Raw genomic sequence first — 20,247 nt, 5'->3', positions numbered from 1 at the left:
TGTGGTAAAGAATTTTTTTATGTGTCTTCTACCAGAAGGCAATGTGACTATGGCATAGCTTTTAAAAATTGTTTTTGGAAAGCATCTCCGACGAGCTACAAGTAATAAGATCAGTTCTTAAAGCACAGCATATTTAACTGTAAGTAATGTTGTCCTTCTCTGAAGAGTCCGTTCTAACTAATCCTACAGTGTAAAGGCAATTGCAGCAATGAAGAGAGGGCATCTGGAACTGCTCTGAGCAAGCTTGCCTGTCAAACCAGCCAGAGCTCCTCCTAAATCTTCTCAGATAGCAAACTGTTTGCTAGTTAAAAGCTTCTGAATAAATGTACCATAATGCAGGTGCTTACTGTTTCATTACAGATCTCCCCACACGTTTAACATTTAACTTCCGCCTTCAGATTCCAGTAGTGGCCCTGGCAATACTGTACCAAACAAAAGGTCTGTGGATGAGGAGAGGGATATTCAATGGAATGGCCATGCAATCAAAAGTATTATCCTTCTGGGAGAAAAGAAAAACTGATGCGATTCGGAAATTTCATGCATGTCCAGGTCACTGAAACAAATATAAATGATAAAAATGAATGGCAAGGCAAGACGGAGTGACCAATTCCACTGAATACATAGGCATTGCAGTTTCCCTGAGGTTGCAGCAAACAAACATGAAGCATTTCTAGGAAGAAGGAGTGGCACTGGTTGAAGTTTGCCAGCTTTTTGTGGTTTCAGGAAGAAGTGTGTTGAAAAAGCTAGTAAGAGCAGCATGTCTCCACCATTTATCCCATTCAAATGAGGCTGGAGGAGCAGTTTACTGAGGAGTTCCTCAACAACAGCAATAACACATCATGCATTTCTTCTGCGATTGTATCTCTTGTGAATAAATAAAAGTTGGCCAGATGGTTTTCATAATGGAATTACTATAGCAAGACAACTTATTAGAAAAACTGAAAAGCTTTTCTGTCATCTGTATTTACAAAGACCGTTTCAGAGGGTATTTTTAATTATGGGGCATCTCTAGTACATACAAGCATTCTCTTTTGCCTGAGATAACCTTATTGTACAACCCACAGAAGCATAAGTAAGATTTCTCATATCATTGTAATATCCTTATGGGAAAACAATGTCTTCTGAGAGTACAATGATTGTGAAAATAAACAGTACCCTGTGAGCGGCAAGGCAAGCAGTCAATGCAGAAGAAACTGTGAAGCTGCCAAGAGAGAATACTCATGGTATTGAGTATAAAAAAAAAAAATGTCTATTTTGCAGCTGAAGAGCAAAAAGCAGACCAGGAAGGCTCGGTCCCCTCCCACAGGTTATTCAAGGAGACCAAGGCTGTGACTCTTACACTGAGAATACCTCATATCTGAAGAAATTAAGCAGAGACCTCTCAAAATGAAATCTGTAGCTCAAGAGGAAAAGCTGTTTCTACTGTATTGTTCATTGGAATATCTTGCTTAACACTACCAGTGCACTGCTCTTTCCACCCACTGAAGGAGGGAACATATTTACATTGTCATCTAGACAACAGACTAGCTGGCTCAGCTCTGGAGATCTGGCTCACCCCAAAGGTAAGTTCCTAGGAAACTCAGCATCATGGTAAAGGGAAATGTCAAAAGGGAATCATATAATCAGGAAGCAGCTTTGGATCTCTGGAGTCATCAAATAATTTCCCATTGTACTGCACAATTTTCTTTATCAGCCACCCCTTATTCCTTTTCCACAATGCTCTGAGGGAAGATCCCATCTTCACCCCATGCTAGAAAGAAGGAGCAACAGCCAGGGGCAGAGCAGAAGGGGCACTTCTGGCGGTGGTGAGCAGCAAGCAGGGTAGTGTTTACATAAGGCCAATCCCCTTGTCTTTCTGCAGCTGTGTGTGTAACACAGAACACAGTAGTGGGTGGGTGAACTGATGAGATGCAAACTGAGAAAAGGAGGGCCAACATGAGGCAACAACAGCAAGAGAGAAACAGCACAGTTGATTAAGGATGCTCTAATCCTCTGAAAATTTTCTTGGTAATCCCTTTAAAAGAATACCAACTCCCAGAGTATGACAAAGAACATGTCTATAGCATCTCAAACCTATGTTCACCTGTGATCTCAATTTCTCTACTAGTTTAAGAAGCAGCAGCGTCATATTTGCGTTCTCATTGAGTTGTTCTGTACACAAAGAAACTGCAGTTTCAACAAAACTCGTACCTGATGGGATTGTATCAAACTCTTACCTCAGAGCTGAATTACAGTGCTTAAGAGTTTCTAACAGCAAGGAAAGCAGAAGCAGTGAGTTTTAGTTAAAGGTATAAAGCAGAAAGTGTTGACTGCAACCTCACAGAAACTGGAAGACCACCTTCACGGCAACTCTTTGACTCACAGACTTTTGGTGGATTCTCAAGAGAACCCTTTTAGTACACCGATCCACTGTGGCAGCCCACTTCCTCTTGGCCTCCTCATCCTCCTCCAGCAGGCATCTCCTCAGGTCCTGCTTGTCGGCCTTGCTCAGGGTCCTGTCAGTAACGGGACGCACCAGCTGTGAGAGGTTGAGGTGACTATACAGGCTTCTCTCCACCACATAGGTAATATTGAACTCGCTGACAGAAGTGCGCCCTCGTAGCCTTCTGTTTGGGAAGCCACAACCTCCACCCCCTTTCGTTTTGTGCCGCAGTAATTGCAGGTCGCAAGCTGTGGGAGATGCTCCTTTCCTAGCAGGACGCTGGCAAAGAAAAGCTCTGGAACAGGAATAGTTAGTATCCATTTTCTTCAATCGGATCTGCTTCCTTACATTCTGAATCTCCTCCAGGGACACCAGAAGATGGTGCTTGTGCCTGTTGCTGTCATAAAAGCAAATGCTTTCTGTACTTACCCCATGGCTCAGTGAGCCGAGGCTTTTCTTCATTTCCCCATCTGTCATGGAGCGGCAAACTTTCTGGGTCTTCTCCTCTTCTGGGTAAGAGAAAAATGTCCCAAGTTTCCTGGGAGGCTTGATAAGGCCACGGCTATCGGTTTTGCTGAAGGTCTTCACCAGCTTCCGGTTAGCTCCCCACGTATCAAGACTGCTGGATGAGGGAGAAGTAGTAAGTGAGTCCGAGTCATCCTCTGGCTGCTTTTCGCAGGGGCTGTCAAAGTAGAATTGCTTCTTGTGAACTCCAGAGTAAAGTGCTGATCTGTCATCCAGTATAGGAGAGTTGTCAAGTGAGTGCTCTTCGACACCTACAGAGGACAAAAGCAGCACAATGCATGTCATCCATCGCTCACAGTTATCTAAGATACTTTTCCCTATGGAGCTTTGCTGTATTACTTTAAGATATCTCCCACTTAAAATGGAAGAAAACTCTTCCTTATAGAAGCAGCCCAGAAAGCATTAGCAAATAGTTAAATTTGAAGCAGCTCGTTCCACTTGTGAAGTGAGAGTTCTGGGATGAGTTAACAACAGGGAGATGACAGCATCTTATAAGTAAACTCATTGTTATTTTAAGTTTCTCCCTTTCATCTGCAGCCAAGACAGCTAAGACAGACCACAGGTGCTCTCACAACAAATCCCTTAAAGGCTGGAACTGGGACCTGTTTTCATGGTTTGCCTTCCGATACTTGCTCAGCTCTACTGAGAAGACAACAAGTCAGAAATATACTCAGGTATTAAAAACCAAACAAGTACTTCTCAGGTCCAGTTTTGCAATACCCAATGCTGCTGCAGAAAGCAGTATTTATTTTTTTTTTATGGAGCTGAGCTCCAGGATGAAATATAAAGTTTTGGGGTTTTGATGGGGGAAGAGGCACCAGTTTTAATCACACAGAATTTTCTTAAACAGATGCAAAGAAAAAGTAAGTAGGTCAAATTGCGGGTGTGCCAATTTCAACAGTGTCTTTCCTGGTAATGACAGAAACACTTGGTTTTCAACAAATACACATTTCACAGGAAGGGAAGAAGACTTTTTGCAACACAAGCGCTAGAGATGGGCAAATAGCCAGGTCTCTTTTTTGGAGCACAGAGAAGGGATGAAAGAACCTGAACTTGCAATTCCTTTTCGCATTTATCACTTAAGATACTTTTCTCTGGTGTTTTCTTCTGAGCAAAGCATAGGCTCAGGTGTTAGACATGGTAACAAGGAAACAGTCAAACAAGAGTATACATCCTCCTCAGGCTTGCCTAACAAATTTCACAGCATTCATAGGTATGTATCAGAAACACACAGAGAAATGTGACTATACTTATTTCTTGTCAAAATAATTTTCCTGCCTGACCCAACTTGTCCTTCATCTGCGATTGCTTCCACTGCTTACACAGCAGAGCTAAATTTGAACAATTACCGAAATAACTATAACTTACTAAACTCGCTCATTCAATAACAGAAGACACATTTCAAAATGAAAGAAGATTGGTTGCCCTGTCCAGGCTTTCTGTCTCACCTTCAGTTCACTCTGTTGGCAAAGCATGTTTGATGGACATTTGCTGAAAACTAAGATGCTATTGTACCAAGATGAAACTCGCTGTGACAGTGAAAGGACACACAACTTTCACTCTTTTTATAACTTTTCTGGGGTAGATATGTGGAATGGAGTCTGATTTTGACACCACCTTTGCTGGACTGTCCAACTTACTCTTTTTCCCCCTTCTACTTCCCAATGTTGACAGAAAATAGACATTCTCCTGGGACTGAATATGTGCTGATAAACAATTTTAGTCCACTGAGTAAATATGTTTTTAAACAGCTTGTAAAATATGCATTTTGTGTCAACACTGTAACAGATGTTATTTGGAGTGAGTCCATAACACAAAGCCATAATGACGCAGATGTAGATGTGATTTGGTTTTAAATGCTATATAAGAATAGTGACCAGGAATTACAAAGATTCAGTTATTTAACTCACTATGAGCATGCTAACACAAAATAAACAATGGATTCAGCTACTGGCACATTCTAGTGCATATCAGATCTCCATATGTGTATTTAGTGTGATAGCAGAGTCAACAGCAGAAATGTGGGAGAAGGCTCTGGGATAGTTGTTCCTCATGAAGAAATTTTTGAGGACTATGAGGAATCTTCTGGGGAACTGCATGTCAGTTTTCAAACCAAGCCTACTCTCACAGTTTGTTAAAGGCTGTTGAGCACTGACGAATTTATTTAAATTTTAGTGATGTTACTCCATCAAATTTTATAGCCAACTCCCCAAAACTTAGCCATTCAGGATATCACATTAAATTCATAACGCAGACCCAAATAATAGCAGCAAACTGCTCAAGAACCAATTACAGGTAACTTGGAATGCCAGACAGCAATCCCCAAATCTGACCACAGCATTTTTTGTGATCTTGAAGAGCCCTTTGACATATCCAAATAGAAATACAGACCTGCATTATGAGATGGAGATGGACAGCATTTATGAAGTAGTTTTACTTTCTCACATGAAAACTTGGGTGTTGAGAGAATTTCCTGAAAGAAAAGTCATTCCTAACGTAGACTTGGCTACTTAAGGGGCCTTCTAGTTACAGAGAAGTTATGCAGAAGTATTCCATGATGTGTCATATAGCAATAATTGGTTTTGCTACAGAGTTTCCCGATCAACAAAGAAAACTCCAGAGTGTTAGATGAAGCACAAACTCAGAGTTACACATAACTTATTCAGAAAAGCCTGGAGTTAAAACAGAGAAGACAGGCAGCAGACTGAGATAGAAGGAAACAAAGCAAACTTTTTTGAATACAATTGTTAATTCAGTGATTTTTCTGCGGGGGGCATGGGTGGAAAAACTCAGTGGAAAAGAATAAACCCTGGACGAACAATGATGCTTAAGTGAAAGACTGAGGGAGAAAAGGAAATAAAGAGGTGAAGCACCATAGGAGAGAGTACAGAGAGCAAGGCAGACACTTAGAATGCTGAGGAGAAAGTCTGGCCAAACTGCAGGAAGGCATCTGCATGCACAGCGGCTCCTGAGCTGCCTGCTCCTGCAGCTGCTCCCATCCCTGGGGCCTCTGGCTGATTGCTCCCTGCAGCTTTTCCCAGACCTCCAGGGAGGGAAGGGGTAGAACAGGCCTCTCTGGGGTCCCTTCCTCAAAGCAAAGGAAAAATAGCCACGTTGTGTTTGCCAGTCTCAAAACCTATGTTTTTGCTTCAAGATAGCCCAGCTTTATGTTCATCCTGTAAGGTGACAAGAACTTTTCAGAACAAGAAGTTGCCCAGTGCACAGCTCTAGACATGCCTTTCACACCAGCCAGTACCACCAAAGAGGCAGGCTAGATCATAAATTTGCCAACAGCTTCCTGCCACATACCCAAGGAGATGCACACATTCTCCTTAAATGCACTAGGAAGGAATCATAACACAGCTCAGCTCTCTGCAAAGCTGAAGGCAATTGGCATGTGATTCTGGGAAGGCCACTAGCACAGAGAGATGCCCACAGTTCAGACAGGATTCAAGCAGGGCCATGCACAAAGGCTCCTGAGGCTCAGGCTCCACTAATCTGAGTGCTCACACACAGATACAGGTCATCCAGAGTTAATTCTGCAGCATGGTGTTCCCAGGGGCTGATCTCTGCTTCCCATTTCCCCACCCTCCTCCTCCTCCTTTCTCTCCCCCTCTCTCTTGGCAGCAGGGCTCATTCAGGAGCCAAACTGTAAGCAGGCTCCCCCAGAAGTAGGAATTACTATTACATGAGGCTGTTGCTATCCCACAACAATGTCTGATAGAGTTTCTGTACTTTTGCCACAGGATCATGCCATGGTGCAACTGCATCACCAACCAGCCACTACCCTCCCAAAACTAGTGAGGGCTTCACCTGTGTTCCATCCCAGGCCTCAGAGGACGAAGCAACATGGTGGTGGCCCTGCTTACCTATTTGCTGCGCCTGTGGGGCAGCCAGCTGGGATCGCTCCTAATCTCACTCCCTACACAGCATGGGGCATAAAACAAACCAAGTTCTAATCTCTTAATGAGGGGCTCTCAAGCGCTGCTCTGGAAATACCAGATCAGCAATAACCACATCCTAGGCTATCACTTTCCTCCTTCCACTGTCTCAAAATGCAATTACTTGCATAAGGCATGCACCACAGACAAGGCAATCTTTCTTACCATCCCTTAAGAACACTCCAGCCCTCCCTCACCCATCCCTCCACTTTCTGTTCCCTCTCAACAGAAACATGTATGCACACACAACAGTTTTAACCATATGCACATTGCTTTTTTACCTTCCGTGCTGGGTTTTTTCATTTCTTCCACTCTTATGAGTTTCTTCCTGACTCTGCGAGTAGAATTCACCAGCTTGTGCAACCTCTTAAACTTCACCGACTCCTCTGTTTCATCATCGGATTGTTCTCTTGACTGGCAAAGAAACAAAGGGAATATTAATAAAGTAGTAGTTCCACGTCTTGCTCCTTCAGGTCAAGTTAACCCAGCTCATCTGCTGCACTGTGTCACTGCAGCTCTATAGCTGGTGTTATATTTTCAGTCCAGGTCACACAGAAACATTTAAATTACTGAGGGTTTTCTTTTTTTTCTTTTTCTGAAAGCATGACATACCATTTTGATTTCTAAATCTGTGCAATGTAAGATCCTAGGCATTGAAATTCATTCCTGCCCTTGTCTTTCTTCCCATGCATTGTGTAATAACTACTTCCACGTCCTCTCTCAGTGCGTTTCAGGCAGGGCTCTTTCCCAGGGCTCTTCTTACCATACCAGTTATGCTCCTGTGGTTTGGGTCAGTCACTGGTCTGTCTGGCATCTCAGAACTTGCTGTTTAAACCTGGTTATAAACAGCTTCTCCAAACTGAAGCTCTGTCATTGACGACTTCTCTTTCCTCCCCCCCAGCCTTCCCAGAAAATCAAAACCAGCAGCACAAGAAAGGATGGGAAGGAAAAGGAAGGAGGAGACCTCATCTGCCTCGTTCATGAACTGCCACAGCTACGAAATATTCCTTTCCTCCTCCCTGCTCCCTACACTCCTCCTGAAGGCTCTTGAGGCTGGAATCAAGATGGACACAGCATTCCTCCAGCACTGACCAAGGGAAAATTCTGACCTTTTCAGATATACAGTGCAGTCCATATTCCCCAGCATCCCGTTTCGTTTTGCATCTGATCCAGTATGCTCAGTTCCAGCTGTTTTCCCTCAAGTATCAAACATTACAGAGACAAAAAAAAATTCCCCTCTCTCCAGCAGCAGTGACACAACAAGCTGAAACAATCCATTCCTTGTGAACGAGAAGATGACTTCGATTTTCGAGCCAGATCCAATGTTCAACGTGCTACTTCCTCTGTTTTAATCAGTTCAGAATGTGGAAGGCAGTGGGGGGAAGGGAAGGGAAGGGAAGGGAAGAGGAAGCCAGAAGGGCTCTCCGGCTCGGCCAGGACAGCCCTGGCACTGTGGCTGCTGCACATTCCTGCATGCAGCACAGGCTCCAGCTGGAGTGCGGTATGGATCATATACCTTACGTTGTTTTCACCGGCGGTCCCAGCCAATTCGACGCATTCCTAATGGTCAGCTCTAAAAACCCTCATGCAACTTCCTGTCGGCACAGCTTTCTGGGTTTCCACAGCACGCTCATCCTTTTTTCTCCTTAATTAAACTTTCAAAAGAAAAATTCCCAACAAATACAAGCCAAGAAAGAAAACCACCCTCTACTCTTCCCCAGTAAAAATGCTGTCTGCTTTTTCAGAGGTTGAATAAAAGACAGGACAAATATAAAACTGCTTGCTGCTTTTCTAATACACTTAAATATCAGGATGTGGTAATAACAGTAGATGCCATGGGGCAGGACACCAATTAGCAGTTGCACGGGTATGCTTGCAAAGACACAAACAGTGCCTAGAGGAGCCAGGGCAGCTCTGAAAGCCTGCCTCCCAGGCAAGTACCTCACAGGGCCAGCAGCACCACACCAGAGCAAACTTCAGCCACTTTCTGTAAGGGCACTGTCAATTACCGATTTCCCACAAACTTCATTTTAATCCAAAACAAGGAATACCAAACAGACCATATATGGCAGTAAGACTTGTCATTCTGCCATCTGAGAGCCACAGGAATGCGTTTATTATGGGTACAGGCTGGCTAGGTAACTAACGATCTTCCTTTGGGAAAAATAGGGCTGTAAAGAGGAGTACCAGATTTGTTCATATCAAGATAAATTTAGCAGCAAGATGAACATTAATTCAAAGACTTTGGCTGGGACAACTTAGTGACATGTCAAGCAACAAGACAGCCATATTTAGATAAGATGATGAATGGATTATTGACCATAATCAAGTTCAGTCAAGACTTCTTAGGCCATCGAGCACGCCCTGGCAAGGAACCATCATACATACTCTGCACTTGAGATCTGTTTATTTTAAATGCAAGTACTATTAAGTCATTGCTTTCCTTCATTATTTTTTGTACACCCTTCGTTTGTGACATTACTGTTTGTAAAACTCTGAGACTTAGAGAATGGCTCATACCTGTTCCTCCCATCCAGAATTTCATCAAAGAATAAACGACTAGTCTTTTGCACCAGTGGTATCTGACAAAGAACTGTTCCTCTTAGGTTTATGAAGACTCAACAATTACAACAAAAGCTTTTACGGTGTCTAACATTTGCATTCAGAATTATCACAGTGAAACTGAGAGCCAAAATAGCCTCAGCGCAAGGTACTGAGATCAAACCCAAGTGGGTGGTAAAAGGGACACTTCAAAATAAATAAGATCCCATCATAATCCAAGCGCCAGCTAGTTTTCCCTGCCACTTCAGGACTCCTGGCACCCTTTTGAGCCAGGATCCTCTGCAGGCAGTAATAACCCTTCCTAGTGCTGGTGCTTGGCCGAGAGAGGCAAGAACAGCTCGTGTTCAACAACAGGAGCTGCTGGAATATGGGATGACTAAAATAAAGCCAGTCTCTCTCCATCATCCTATTTCCCATCATACCATGTAGCATGTGGCATGGAAAAATCTTCTGTAAAGGAAAAGAATGGCTAATAAGTTTATGCAAAAAAGCCTAAAAATGTCGGTGACTACGCCAGTAGTCAGGAAACTTTATCAAATAATGCTGATTTCTTAAGCATGAAACTGTTTTTAAAAAAGGGTTGTTACTTTTGAGTTACTTCCTGGTTTTGAAACAAATTTTTTTTTAAAGGCCTTGAAATTATCGACAGTTTCCATTTTTGCACATGGGAAACAGAGCTTAATTTTCCAGCTCAAGCAATGCTTATTTTACAGCTAATATTAAACAGAAAACAGAAATGTAAAGCATCCAGGCTGTAAGCAACATATTTGTAAATTGTTGAACTTCAACGCTTTGACTTCCTTGACCTACTCTACCCTTCCTGCCTCCACAGTTACTGAATTGCTTTTTTTGGTTGCTGTCCCCTTATTTTGGATGGGAAAATCACCCCAATCTCCGCAGCGCATGGCGGGCTGGGCAAATGGCTTCCTGGGCAGCTCTAGCAGACAGCCCTTAGCATGGGGCTTTGACCCAGACAGCTGCCAGTCCCCCTTTCACCTTCTCCCCCTTTAACAAGTGCTTCAGTGCTCTGCAACACGGCAAAAGGGTTGCACAGTCTACTAGAGGGAACAATGCGTCAAAAAGGCGAGGCTGGAGGCTCTTGAGCACAGGAAGAGACCATGCTGCACCCCCTGTGCCAATGCCTCCCGGCCCCTGGCACACGGCTGTCCCATTGGGGCAAGCCTTCAGGGACTGGTAAAACAGCCAGGACCCCTCCATATCCCACACACTGCAAAGCAGGCCTCTCCCCACACTCCAAGGGGAAAAACAAGCAGATTTGCAGTACTGCGAATCGGAACAACTTGAATTCCATCTCCTCCGCTCCAAAGTTTTCCATCTGAAAGCCCATATGGCTTGACTTTTAATTATTTTGGCTAATGCTGTATGTAGTAATTCTGTGGTGAATGCTTAAGTATTTCATTTCTGGTTTCCAGGGCAACATTACATCAGATTGCAGACAGCTGGCTCCACAGCCTTAAACCATAACAAATTGGCCAAAGCTGACGCACAGCAATCGCGCTTGCTTTAAGGAGAGCACAGGGCTCGGTCGGGCTGCCGGGGACGCGGTGAAGCCTGCAGGGCCCCCTTGGCGGGGCTGGCCGGGCGGAGCCGCCTTTCCCTCTGCTGCTTGGAGCAAGTGCATCCCCGACACATCTGCAATGCTCTCACGGTGCGGAAACCAGCCAGCTTGGACAGCTCGGCTGCACAAGCGCGTGAAGGACTACAGGGGAACGGGGACTAAATTAACAGCATCTGGAAATATCAAGGACTGCATGCAGAGGACTGCAGCCACCACGTATCACATGGCTGGAAAACTATGGGCAGTCCAAGGCTCATCCCCACCACCCAGCTCATCACCACTAACAAACGTGGCCAGAAACCTATGAAGATTCTCTCAAATCTGGGAGAGAGCAATTTCCTCTGCAACCTCTCCCATCTCTTCTGCTTGGAAAACTTTTTCTGTCTGTGCACTTCTAAAGGCCACACTTTGCATCATCTTGTATGTAAGATAAAAGTAAAAAGCTTTACGTTCAGGAACAAATGGGAAATTAAGCACATGCACTTTGATATTCAAGGAGCTCTCTAAAGTTCTGCTCCTGGCGCCCTCTTTGCTTTCTCTCCTGCTTTTCTCACGTGGACTCTTTGCTGCTGCCTGATCTGGAGGCAGGGCACACGCCTTGCTGTGCTGCTCTCTAACATCCAGCCCATTTCACACGCCACAGAAATAACAACCCTAACCTCCCCCTTTGAAATAGTGCTTCACACAAGCACACACACACACGGACAGAGAAAACTAAACATTTATTATGGTACTTGGAATTAATTGGCAAAATGTAGAACAGAAATAAGTAGCTAGCTTTCGGCAGGACTATCTTTGGAAACACATAAGGGTTATAGCAGTAGCCCTTAAAAAACACAAGACAGGAAAAGCTTGCTAGCCAGGTCAGAATAAAAATGTTTAAGAAACACTAGGACACTATCCAGTTAAAGCTATCATAATTGATTAATTTGTTTCAGCTCTGTAAATAAAAGCATACACTACTTTTACATGAGCTGTGTGAAACCATTTAGAGAGATGTGAAAATTTTACAGTTCTCTTTATGCCCAGTAATAGTTCAGTCCAAAACTAAGGTCTCTGGGGAAACCGAGAGACAAGAAAATCTCTTAATATCTGATTAAGCCCAAGCTATCAGACAATTTTTGTTTTAGACAGCCAATGTTTTTGGCTATTAGACAATTTTTGTTCAGCAAAGTGGGTCAAGAAACCACATTCAGATTCATGGGCATATCATATCATATCCCCCAGCCCTCGCTAGCTCAATTCAGAACTACGAGCTCTATAGTAGATGCAGAGAGATTTTGCTGTTCCTTTTAGGAGACGTGGCTACACGTGTCCTTTCTTCTTTCTCTCTAACAGGCTTTACATCCGCCAAAAGCCCCGTCCATTCTAACTTTAAAAAAAGTTTTATTAAAGACGCCTGGATAAAGTCAGAGGCAGGAAAATAGAACAGAAAAGAACTTAAAAGCCCAAGGAAAGGAAGACGAGAACTGAGAAAAGCTATGCATGCTGTGCTGCGCCTAAGAATAACCACAAAAGCCTTTTCTCTTTCTCCCTCTCTGAAACAGGAGGCACATCCTCTCCACATCACTCTGCATGCTCAGTGACTTACCAGCTTCGGCATTTATAGGCCTAAAGCTCAGTTTCGAGTAATTCCCCCCGAGTCCTCAACTGCTGTCAGCTTCGTAACCCTAAAAATTTAGGAGCAGACCCTTCTTCTTAAGTATTGTATTCGCTCCAAATCCTGTGCACAAAATGCCTCTTCTCTGGAGTTACATTATCAGACACCGAACTGGCTCTGATTCCACCGCTGAATATGTAAAGAAGAAAAAAGCGTGATGCTGGACTCAATTAGCTGTTTTCAGCTCACTGATTGATTCTCCCAGTTACTCGCTAGCTGCATAACTTGCAAGAAAGGCATAAGTCATCAGCTCTAAGCAAATCTTCTATTCACCACAAGGAAAAAAGGGAGTGTTGTACATGGCAAACAATCCCTGTTTTCACTGACGAAGGCTTGCTGACCTCTTGCTGGCCTCCAGTTCCTTAATTACTGTCTATGGAATTTCAGTGAAAGAAAAAAAATACAGAGAACCTCTGCAAAGCCAGGACGAAGACTGACCCTCAAACACGACCACTAGAGTGGAGGCTGTGTCTATAGGAAATAGAACTTAAGCCCTTTACCAGGCTTTTTTTATTTTTACTTTTTTATTCTTTTGACAAAAAGCCACCCTGAGAATTTCCCTTCATAAAGGGCTAATTTGAGAGAAAAATAAACCTTGCTTAAATGCTTTTAAATTTGTGAACTTAAATCCTTCTATTTTTTTTTCTTTTCCCTTCGTCTCAGTGAAAAAAAAAAAAAAAAAAAACAACACCTATCATTAAGAACTGGAAAGGCAAATGATGTTTAATTCAGAAATCTCAGACTGGTCTAGAATTAGCCACATTGTGGCTTTATAAAGCATTGCAGCATGACTACCAGCTTCTCCTCCTAGGCTGGGCTCAGACCTCCCTTCCTAAGAAATAGACTGAGATGCTCAAGTAAATTGGCACTACTCTTTCAGTCAACCATACCTAATCTTAAACCTTGGGGCAAATCCAGAACTTGGACATTTCTTCTCAGAGCACAAGAAAACATGGGCCAAAACCTCTACCAATTAGAAGCACTGCTATGCAGTGGTGGAAAGCAGTAGCAAAGGCATACCACAACAGCACCCTCTTTAAGCCAAGAAAAGATTCCCCTTACCCAGGACCATACCATCAGTTGCCAGTTGAACTGGATTTGCCACAGATCAACCACAAAGTGAAATCACAGTGGGACTAAACAATCTACTTCCTTTGATAACTGTCTGACTTACTGAGCCACCTAGCCAAATATCCTTTTTCGATTTCTCCACCTTTGTAATAGTGACCATACACAGCTTTTCTACTCCCTAGGGGTCACGTAAACTAGATTTACTGGTGTGTTGTAGTTGGGTTCTTACCTTCACATTACTTTAGCCCCAAAAATCTGATGTAAAACCCTACGGAAAACTCTAAGCTTCAGATAAAACCAGGTAGTGTTCTCCAATTTCAAAACCATACCAGCCCACATCGAGTGAAACACGACAGCTACTTCCTTGAAATGTATCCCAGATTCCCTAAACAGTTCATGGCCATGAGTGAAACTGAGCTAAGTCCAGGGCTTTGCAACTTGAGTTTTGAAGGTTTTTAGTTTCATTAAGAAAGTTTTGCAAACCTCTAACCCTTGCAGAGGCTGTAAAGCTCAGATGTGATAATGCACACCATAACCTGAGGTTACAAATATTAAGAAAATTACAGAGGTCATAAACATTTTTGCCACTTCATATAATTAACTGCAAGCTCATGAATTGTAGGGGCTCTGTAAGTCTAAAACATGCAGTGGAAGTGTCAACCCCGCAGGTAACCATGTGTGGGTTCAGTCTGTGATTACTTACAAGGGAATCAAAGGGGCATCCAACAGTTACTCTGGTGAAAGATACATTACACATTAGCCAGTGATGACACTGCTTGCTGAAATTAGTGGGAAATATTTGTCATAAGTAACAAGAGTACAAAAATTTAATTCTCCCCGGAGGTCTGTCTTGATACTAGAATAGCTACTTAGGCAAATTCCTAGATGTTAACCGTTTCCAGGTTTTACTTGAATAATTCTGAGAAGCCCATTGCCGATGTTTGCATCTGCAAGCCAGACATTTCCTCATGGCTAAGCATTTCTTTCACTGATTGGCACAATGAATTTTAATGACAATACAACTGTACTCATGTACCACTTGTCATAGATATATGTGGTAGCATGAAGCTCTGCATTACATTATTCTGTACCTGATACAAAATGGCATTCCTCTACACATGGGAAAGGTCTCTAACAAGGCTCTCTCAACTGCATCTTGTGTTTTTGGCAAGGTCAAGAGGGCCTGAGGAGAACCTCTACTGTTTGGTGTAGGCTGTACTATTAATGAACAAAGCATATCACTGACACGGGAAACCAATCTCCCCACATTCTGGAAAACCAAGGGTGGAACAGCAATACATGAAACACAGTGAAATGCATATCAGAGAAGAAAAGAAGAGAATGAGAGCCCTATAGTGAAAGGTGTAGTAATTAAAATTACATTCGTATAGTATTTTCAAACAAATGATTAATGTTATCATCCTAAGTGTGAGGAAGGGAAAACCAGCAGCAGGGAGAGGGCTAAGTGGTAACCAACAGGAGCACAACTAAAATTTTCTGTTGTACCACAAGTAAAGATTATTCAGCCTGGGTCTGTCAAACAGGGCAGTGAAACACATGGATTTTGAGATTCCCAATTCTTGAACTGAGCAAGGCTTTGTTCCAATTTAATAAGCTTGGTCCCAGAAAACATGGGGGCAGGGAACCACATTATGGATTACAGCATCTCCTGCTGGCTGATACATGTGGGGAGAACAGGAAAACCCTGGTTCCATCATCCCCCACCCCACTCTACGTAATAAGCAGAGAAATCAGGCAGCTGCCCAAGGGCAAAATGGCATAAAAAAGCCAAGTAATATGCTAGAATGAATATTAAATTGATTTGCCTTCCCACCTTCCACCCTCCCACAGTGCACAGCCAAACACTTTGCGGTAAAGCAAGTCAACAGGGCTTGTCTGAATGCAGTCAAAACAGAAGTGGTTATGAACATGCTTAATTATAGTCACTGCCTGTGCATTACTGTAAGCTCTCTTCTCTGACTCATGATACCAGGAAGATTTTTCTCAGAGACCTTATGGCAGACTAATTGCATCCAGTCTTCACATACGCAGGAGCCACTCCTACTGGCAGCAAGCAGGAGGTTTACTTGGGCTATGTTACTGCCAACTGTTCAGTACAATCCTGTGGTGACAATGTATAGTCACACCAGGGACGCATATCTAGCCAAGCTGGATCTGGTAACAACATGGGCAAGTCTTGCATGGTAAATAAAGCAAATAAGCAAATGGTAAATAAGGCCAGGTTGGATGCGGCTTTGAGCAAACTGGTCTAGTGGTAAGTATCCCTGCCCATAGCAGGGGGGTTGGAACTAGATGATCTTTAAGGTCCCTTCCAACCCTAACCATTCTGTGATTCTGTAATACTTGAAGAAGTGATACAGCTTTATTCCTAAATAAATGTGTTATTCCTTCAAATTCTAAAGCATTCTGGAAAATTTCAGACCAAATATGTAAAAAACTCCTTACAAAAAGCTACAAAACCAAACATAAACACATTGATGGTCTTTTGCTCTGCTATCATCACTCCACAGCACTGACCTTACTTAAAACTGTGTTGTGTCCTGGGAACTGTAACGACAATTTGTGTTTCTCTCATGAAGGTTTCTGTATTGCTATACCCATGGGAAACCCTTATGCATGGATAGAGAGGGGAGAAAGATAATAAGAAAACATGCTGTAATTCCTCTGCTACGAGATTTCACGGAGAGGTGCTGGACTCTGTCCTTGAGATCAGTGGAAAAAGGAGGGCGGCCAGTGGTCCCAGGACAGGCCCCTGTGGTAGGCACATAGCGTGGGAATTTAGAACTATCATTTTGAAGCCATGCCTTATTGTAGGCTCTTTCTTCATCATAACTATTACTGAGCACTGACAGTATTTAATGAAACTTGGATAGTAATAATAAATATATCACTCAATACGATGAGGCACATCAATGCCTTTCAGGAAATCTTAACAGAAATTGGGTCACCAGACTATTCAGAGCAAAGATGAAAGCTCTGCATTCATTCATAGCCATGCTCAACATTAGCTCCCCTCCACTACTTCTAAGAGCATGGACGGCCTGGAGGTGGCCACAAGCTCTCCAAGAAGAACTGAAGCACAGAACCATCCTCTTTACACCCTTTAGCTTTTTATGGGAAAAAAACCCCCATGAAAACTGGTAAGTCCTGTGATAACAGCAAAAAGAGGGCACAGCTCCCAAAATGCTCAAAGCATCCATGTTGCTTCAGCTTAAACACTACTGTTTAAATTTAAAAAAACCTCCACATCATACACTCATCTCCACTGGTATCCAAAGCTGACTCCTGATATGCACTGATTGACTTTGAGCTTAGTTCTGACAAGTCAAAATGACCATACCAAAAGAAGGGTCTTTTCCTGTTTACTGGAACAGTCCTGTATTATAAGCAATAATAATGCTAACAAACGGTTAAACATTTTAAGAATCCATCAGTAATGGGAATAAGAATCAATTTTAAAATTGCTGTATTTAGAAAGCATCCAGAATCTGAACCAATGAAATACAGTATAACCCTGAATAATGTGGATTTGCTGTTGTTACACTTAGATTTACTCTCAAGGTAATTGGTGCTATGGAAGTTATACCACAATTATTTCGTTTCTTCCTACTCTCCACACTTACCAAACACCACAGTAATGACTGTGGTGAGTCAGAGATAATTCTATCAGACTTCATCTTTTGTAGGTCCGCTTTGTACAATGGGTACTTTTCACCATGGGTAATTAAATCCTGATTCAACAGCTTCAGCATCTCTCAGATTGAAACAAATGTGACCCAAAGTCCATTGTCATCTGTTATTCTGCCTTTGACCCTGATATCAAACACGAACCCAATACTGCACACCCTTTCAACTTTGAGCTCCATTTAACGACCTGGTAAAAGAAAATGTCCTCAGGAAATTTTATGAAGAACAGGAGCAACAAAAGATTATCTTACTCTGGCTAGAACTGTTACTGTGTGAACTTGATGTGCTGCCATTTGTCAAAGTGGATTGATAGCAGACAGACGAGCAGCAATGCAAAGGTTTTCCCCAGCATCAGCCTCATGGCAGATGCAGATGTGCATGGCACACCTCCAGATCTGAACAACTGCTGCCACTCTCCTCAGCGAAAACAAACAGGGTGCCAGTTTCCTAGTGGTAATAGTGCCATGTTGACAGTCTTGGGTAGAGAATTGTTGGGAGGTCAGGGAGGTAAAACCACACTGTGGGCTTCCCACTGCCCACCTGCAGGCTGTACAGTTTGAGGGAGATGCTGCTTTTGTTCTCCCTGCTCATAAATTTTATGGCGTCTCTCCTGAGTCTGCTAGGGCCACATGTAGCAGGTGGAGAGGTCTTGGGGAAGCACAACACAGCCCCCAACAGAACCCTTCAAATGAAGCCTGGCTGGGCTACATGGAAGCTCACACTAATGAGCTCTGGATGGCTGACCATTATCCGCTGATCAAAACTGAAACACAGAAGCACAGTTCTGTCCAGAGATAATTACAACTTCATTTAACTTGCCTCTACAGAAACTGTCAACGAAGTTAATTAGTGGTTTGTTTCAGTGGCAGCACAGGTATGATACACCCTTCTGCCACAACCTCCCTCCTGCTTCCCTCTTTTCCGCCACCCCCGCATCAAACATGACAATTGGTACCAATTAGCAGTCTTTCAGCAGAGAGAACAAGAAAGGATTTATGCTGAAGCCTCCCAGTGCTGGTCCCTCTGAGCAGGCTGAAGTTGTACCAGCGGGGCTCTGGGGATGAACCACCCTGTTGTATATGAACTGAGAATTCCAACACCCAAAGTTATCAAACAAATATCTATCTTTAAGAGGCACAAAAGGCACCTCAGTGTAAAGAAAGAATGTGATACAATTTTGAAGTCCTCTCTTTTCCCTGGACTTTCTGACTCCTGAGGACAAATAGGCCCTTATCTAAAACCCAGAAAGGGATTCATTTGTAATCTGCACCTGCTTTACATCCCAGCGCTTGGCAAAAGTCAATGAAAGCTTGTCTTAGTGTTGCTGTGAGCAGCCTTCACTCCAACAGAGATGAAACATAAATATTCAGAAATAAATGTGTGAAAAAATGATGAGGCATTTTAGACTTCTGATACACTGGACTCAAAAGGATAACAGTTTCAACTGGATTCCCACACTAGCAAATAAATAACACACATACTTTGTTGTGACATGAAAGGGCCACAGTGGTAGGACTGAAAGCTACAAACTGGTCTAAAGTGGCAGAGAACCGAGTCAGTCACCTACTTACTCGGCAAGGCCTTTGTTTGTTTCTTAAGAGCAAACAAAGAGGACATATAATTAACAGCAGAGTAATGACATCAGGCTGCCTCCCTTCAGATGCTGAGATTATGGTCCTTCAATCCCTTGTGGTTCATTTTAGGGTTTAGTTTTGAGGGGTATGAAATGCACGCTTCCATACCCTGGTACAGTAATTTAGAGGAGGAGAAGCTGGGAAAAAGAATCCTTAAACCAACCTTTAAATGAGTTAAGGATCAACACCAGTGATGTTAGTCATAAACACGTAACAGCTATACAAGTTTAAAATAAAAAGTGTTCTTTTTTTCCCCCTAAAGAGGAAAACAACAACAACTGATGATATTTACCCTTTAGATATTACTTTGTAGGTGGCTGTTCTTACGCTGTGGGCAGAGCTGACTTGAAAGCAATGGAGTACTTAAACGCTTACAACACTTCAGATATTCTGTCTCCATTTTAAGACTCTCTGATTGCTCAGATTCTCTCTCTTTTTTCTTTTTCCTTCTGCCTGAAATGTATTCATTGAGCAAAGCTAGATCAAGATTCTCCGCAAAACACTAGAAAACTAGTGACCCGTCTTACCAAGTCCTCCAAACTACCAGCAGGTCTCTCTGCCTACACAGATAAAACAAGGAGGAGGGGAAGGTGGAAAGGTCATTATACAAGTGTCTTGGCATCCCTTAAATCCCCAAGGTTACCAAACAAATATACAGCAAGTAAACTAAAAATTATTCTTTTCCTAAATTTCCTCAATCTGCAGTTATTCTGCGATTTACTTTTATCATTTGTGTTTACAAAATATTTACAAAATGATTAAGTATGATCACAATGTTCCATTAAAAACTGCCTAGTAACAATTTGGCCCTGAGACTGAAAAAAAAAAGAAATCAGAAAAAATGTGAACAGAACCAGAAGAGCCATTGCCCAAAGCGTTTTAATTCAAACCAGAAACTTCAATTCCAGAAACTCACATTTTCAATTACTTTTGGATGTTAGAAGGCAGTGGGCTACCTAACAGAGTGTTTTTAATATATGGAAAAACATACTTATGGCCTCTACAAAATGAGTGGGGTAGTAGAGCTGAGATTCCAAATTCGCAGAGTACAAATCACACAAATGGCGCTGAAAGTCAAACCATTTGGCAAAGAAAGGGCTTGAGAACAGAATTATCTCTGCACATCTCAAAAGCTTGTTATTTTG

The 20,247-nt window shown here is 42.7% G+C and overlaps 1 protein-coding gene across 10 annotated transcripts in view; it reads right to left on the bottom strand.

The window, feature by feature from the left end:
- The window catches only part of SASH1 (SAM and SH3 domain containing 1), a 567,989-nt gene that overhangs the window by 25,179 nt on the left and 522,563 nt on the right, over positions 1-20,247 (bottom strand). For 7 of the 10 annotated variants that reach the window (XM_065680527.1, XM_065680530.1, XM_065680526.1 and 4 more), the window contains 2 exons: positions 7,170-7,302; positions 2,852-3,198 (listed from right to left, as the gene is read on the bottom strand). In XM_065680527.1, the coding sequence (XP_065536599.1) occupies positions 2,852-3,198; positions 7,170-7,302 (480 nt within the window). Of the gene's footprint in view, positions 1-2,851; positions 3,199-7,169; positions 7,303-7,500; positions 7,685-7,997; positions 8,059-12,620; positions 12,637-20,247 lie in introns of those variants that run through there. The other 3 variants (XM_065680534.1, XM_065680535.1, XM_065680533.1) reach the window with 3 other exon arrangements.

This window comes from Lathamus discolor, chromosome 5, assembly GCF_037157495.1.
Source record: "Lathamus discolor isolate bLatDis1 chromosome 5, bLatDis1.hap1, whole genome shotgun sequence".
In the NCBI taxonomy this organism is placed as follows: domain Eukaryota; kingdom Metazoa; phylum Chordata; class Aves; order Psittaciformes; family Psittacidae; genus Lathamus; species Lathamus discolor.
Note: the sequence above shows the minus strand (reverse complement) of the source record. Positions and strands in the feature narration are given on the sequence as shown.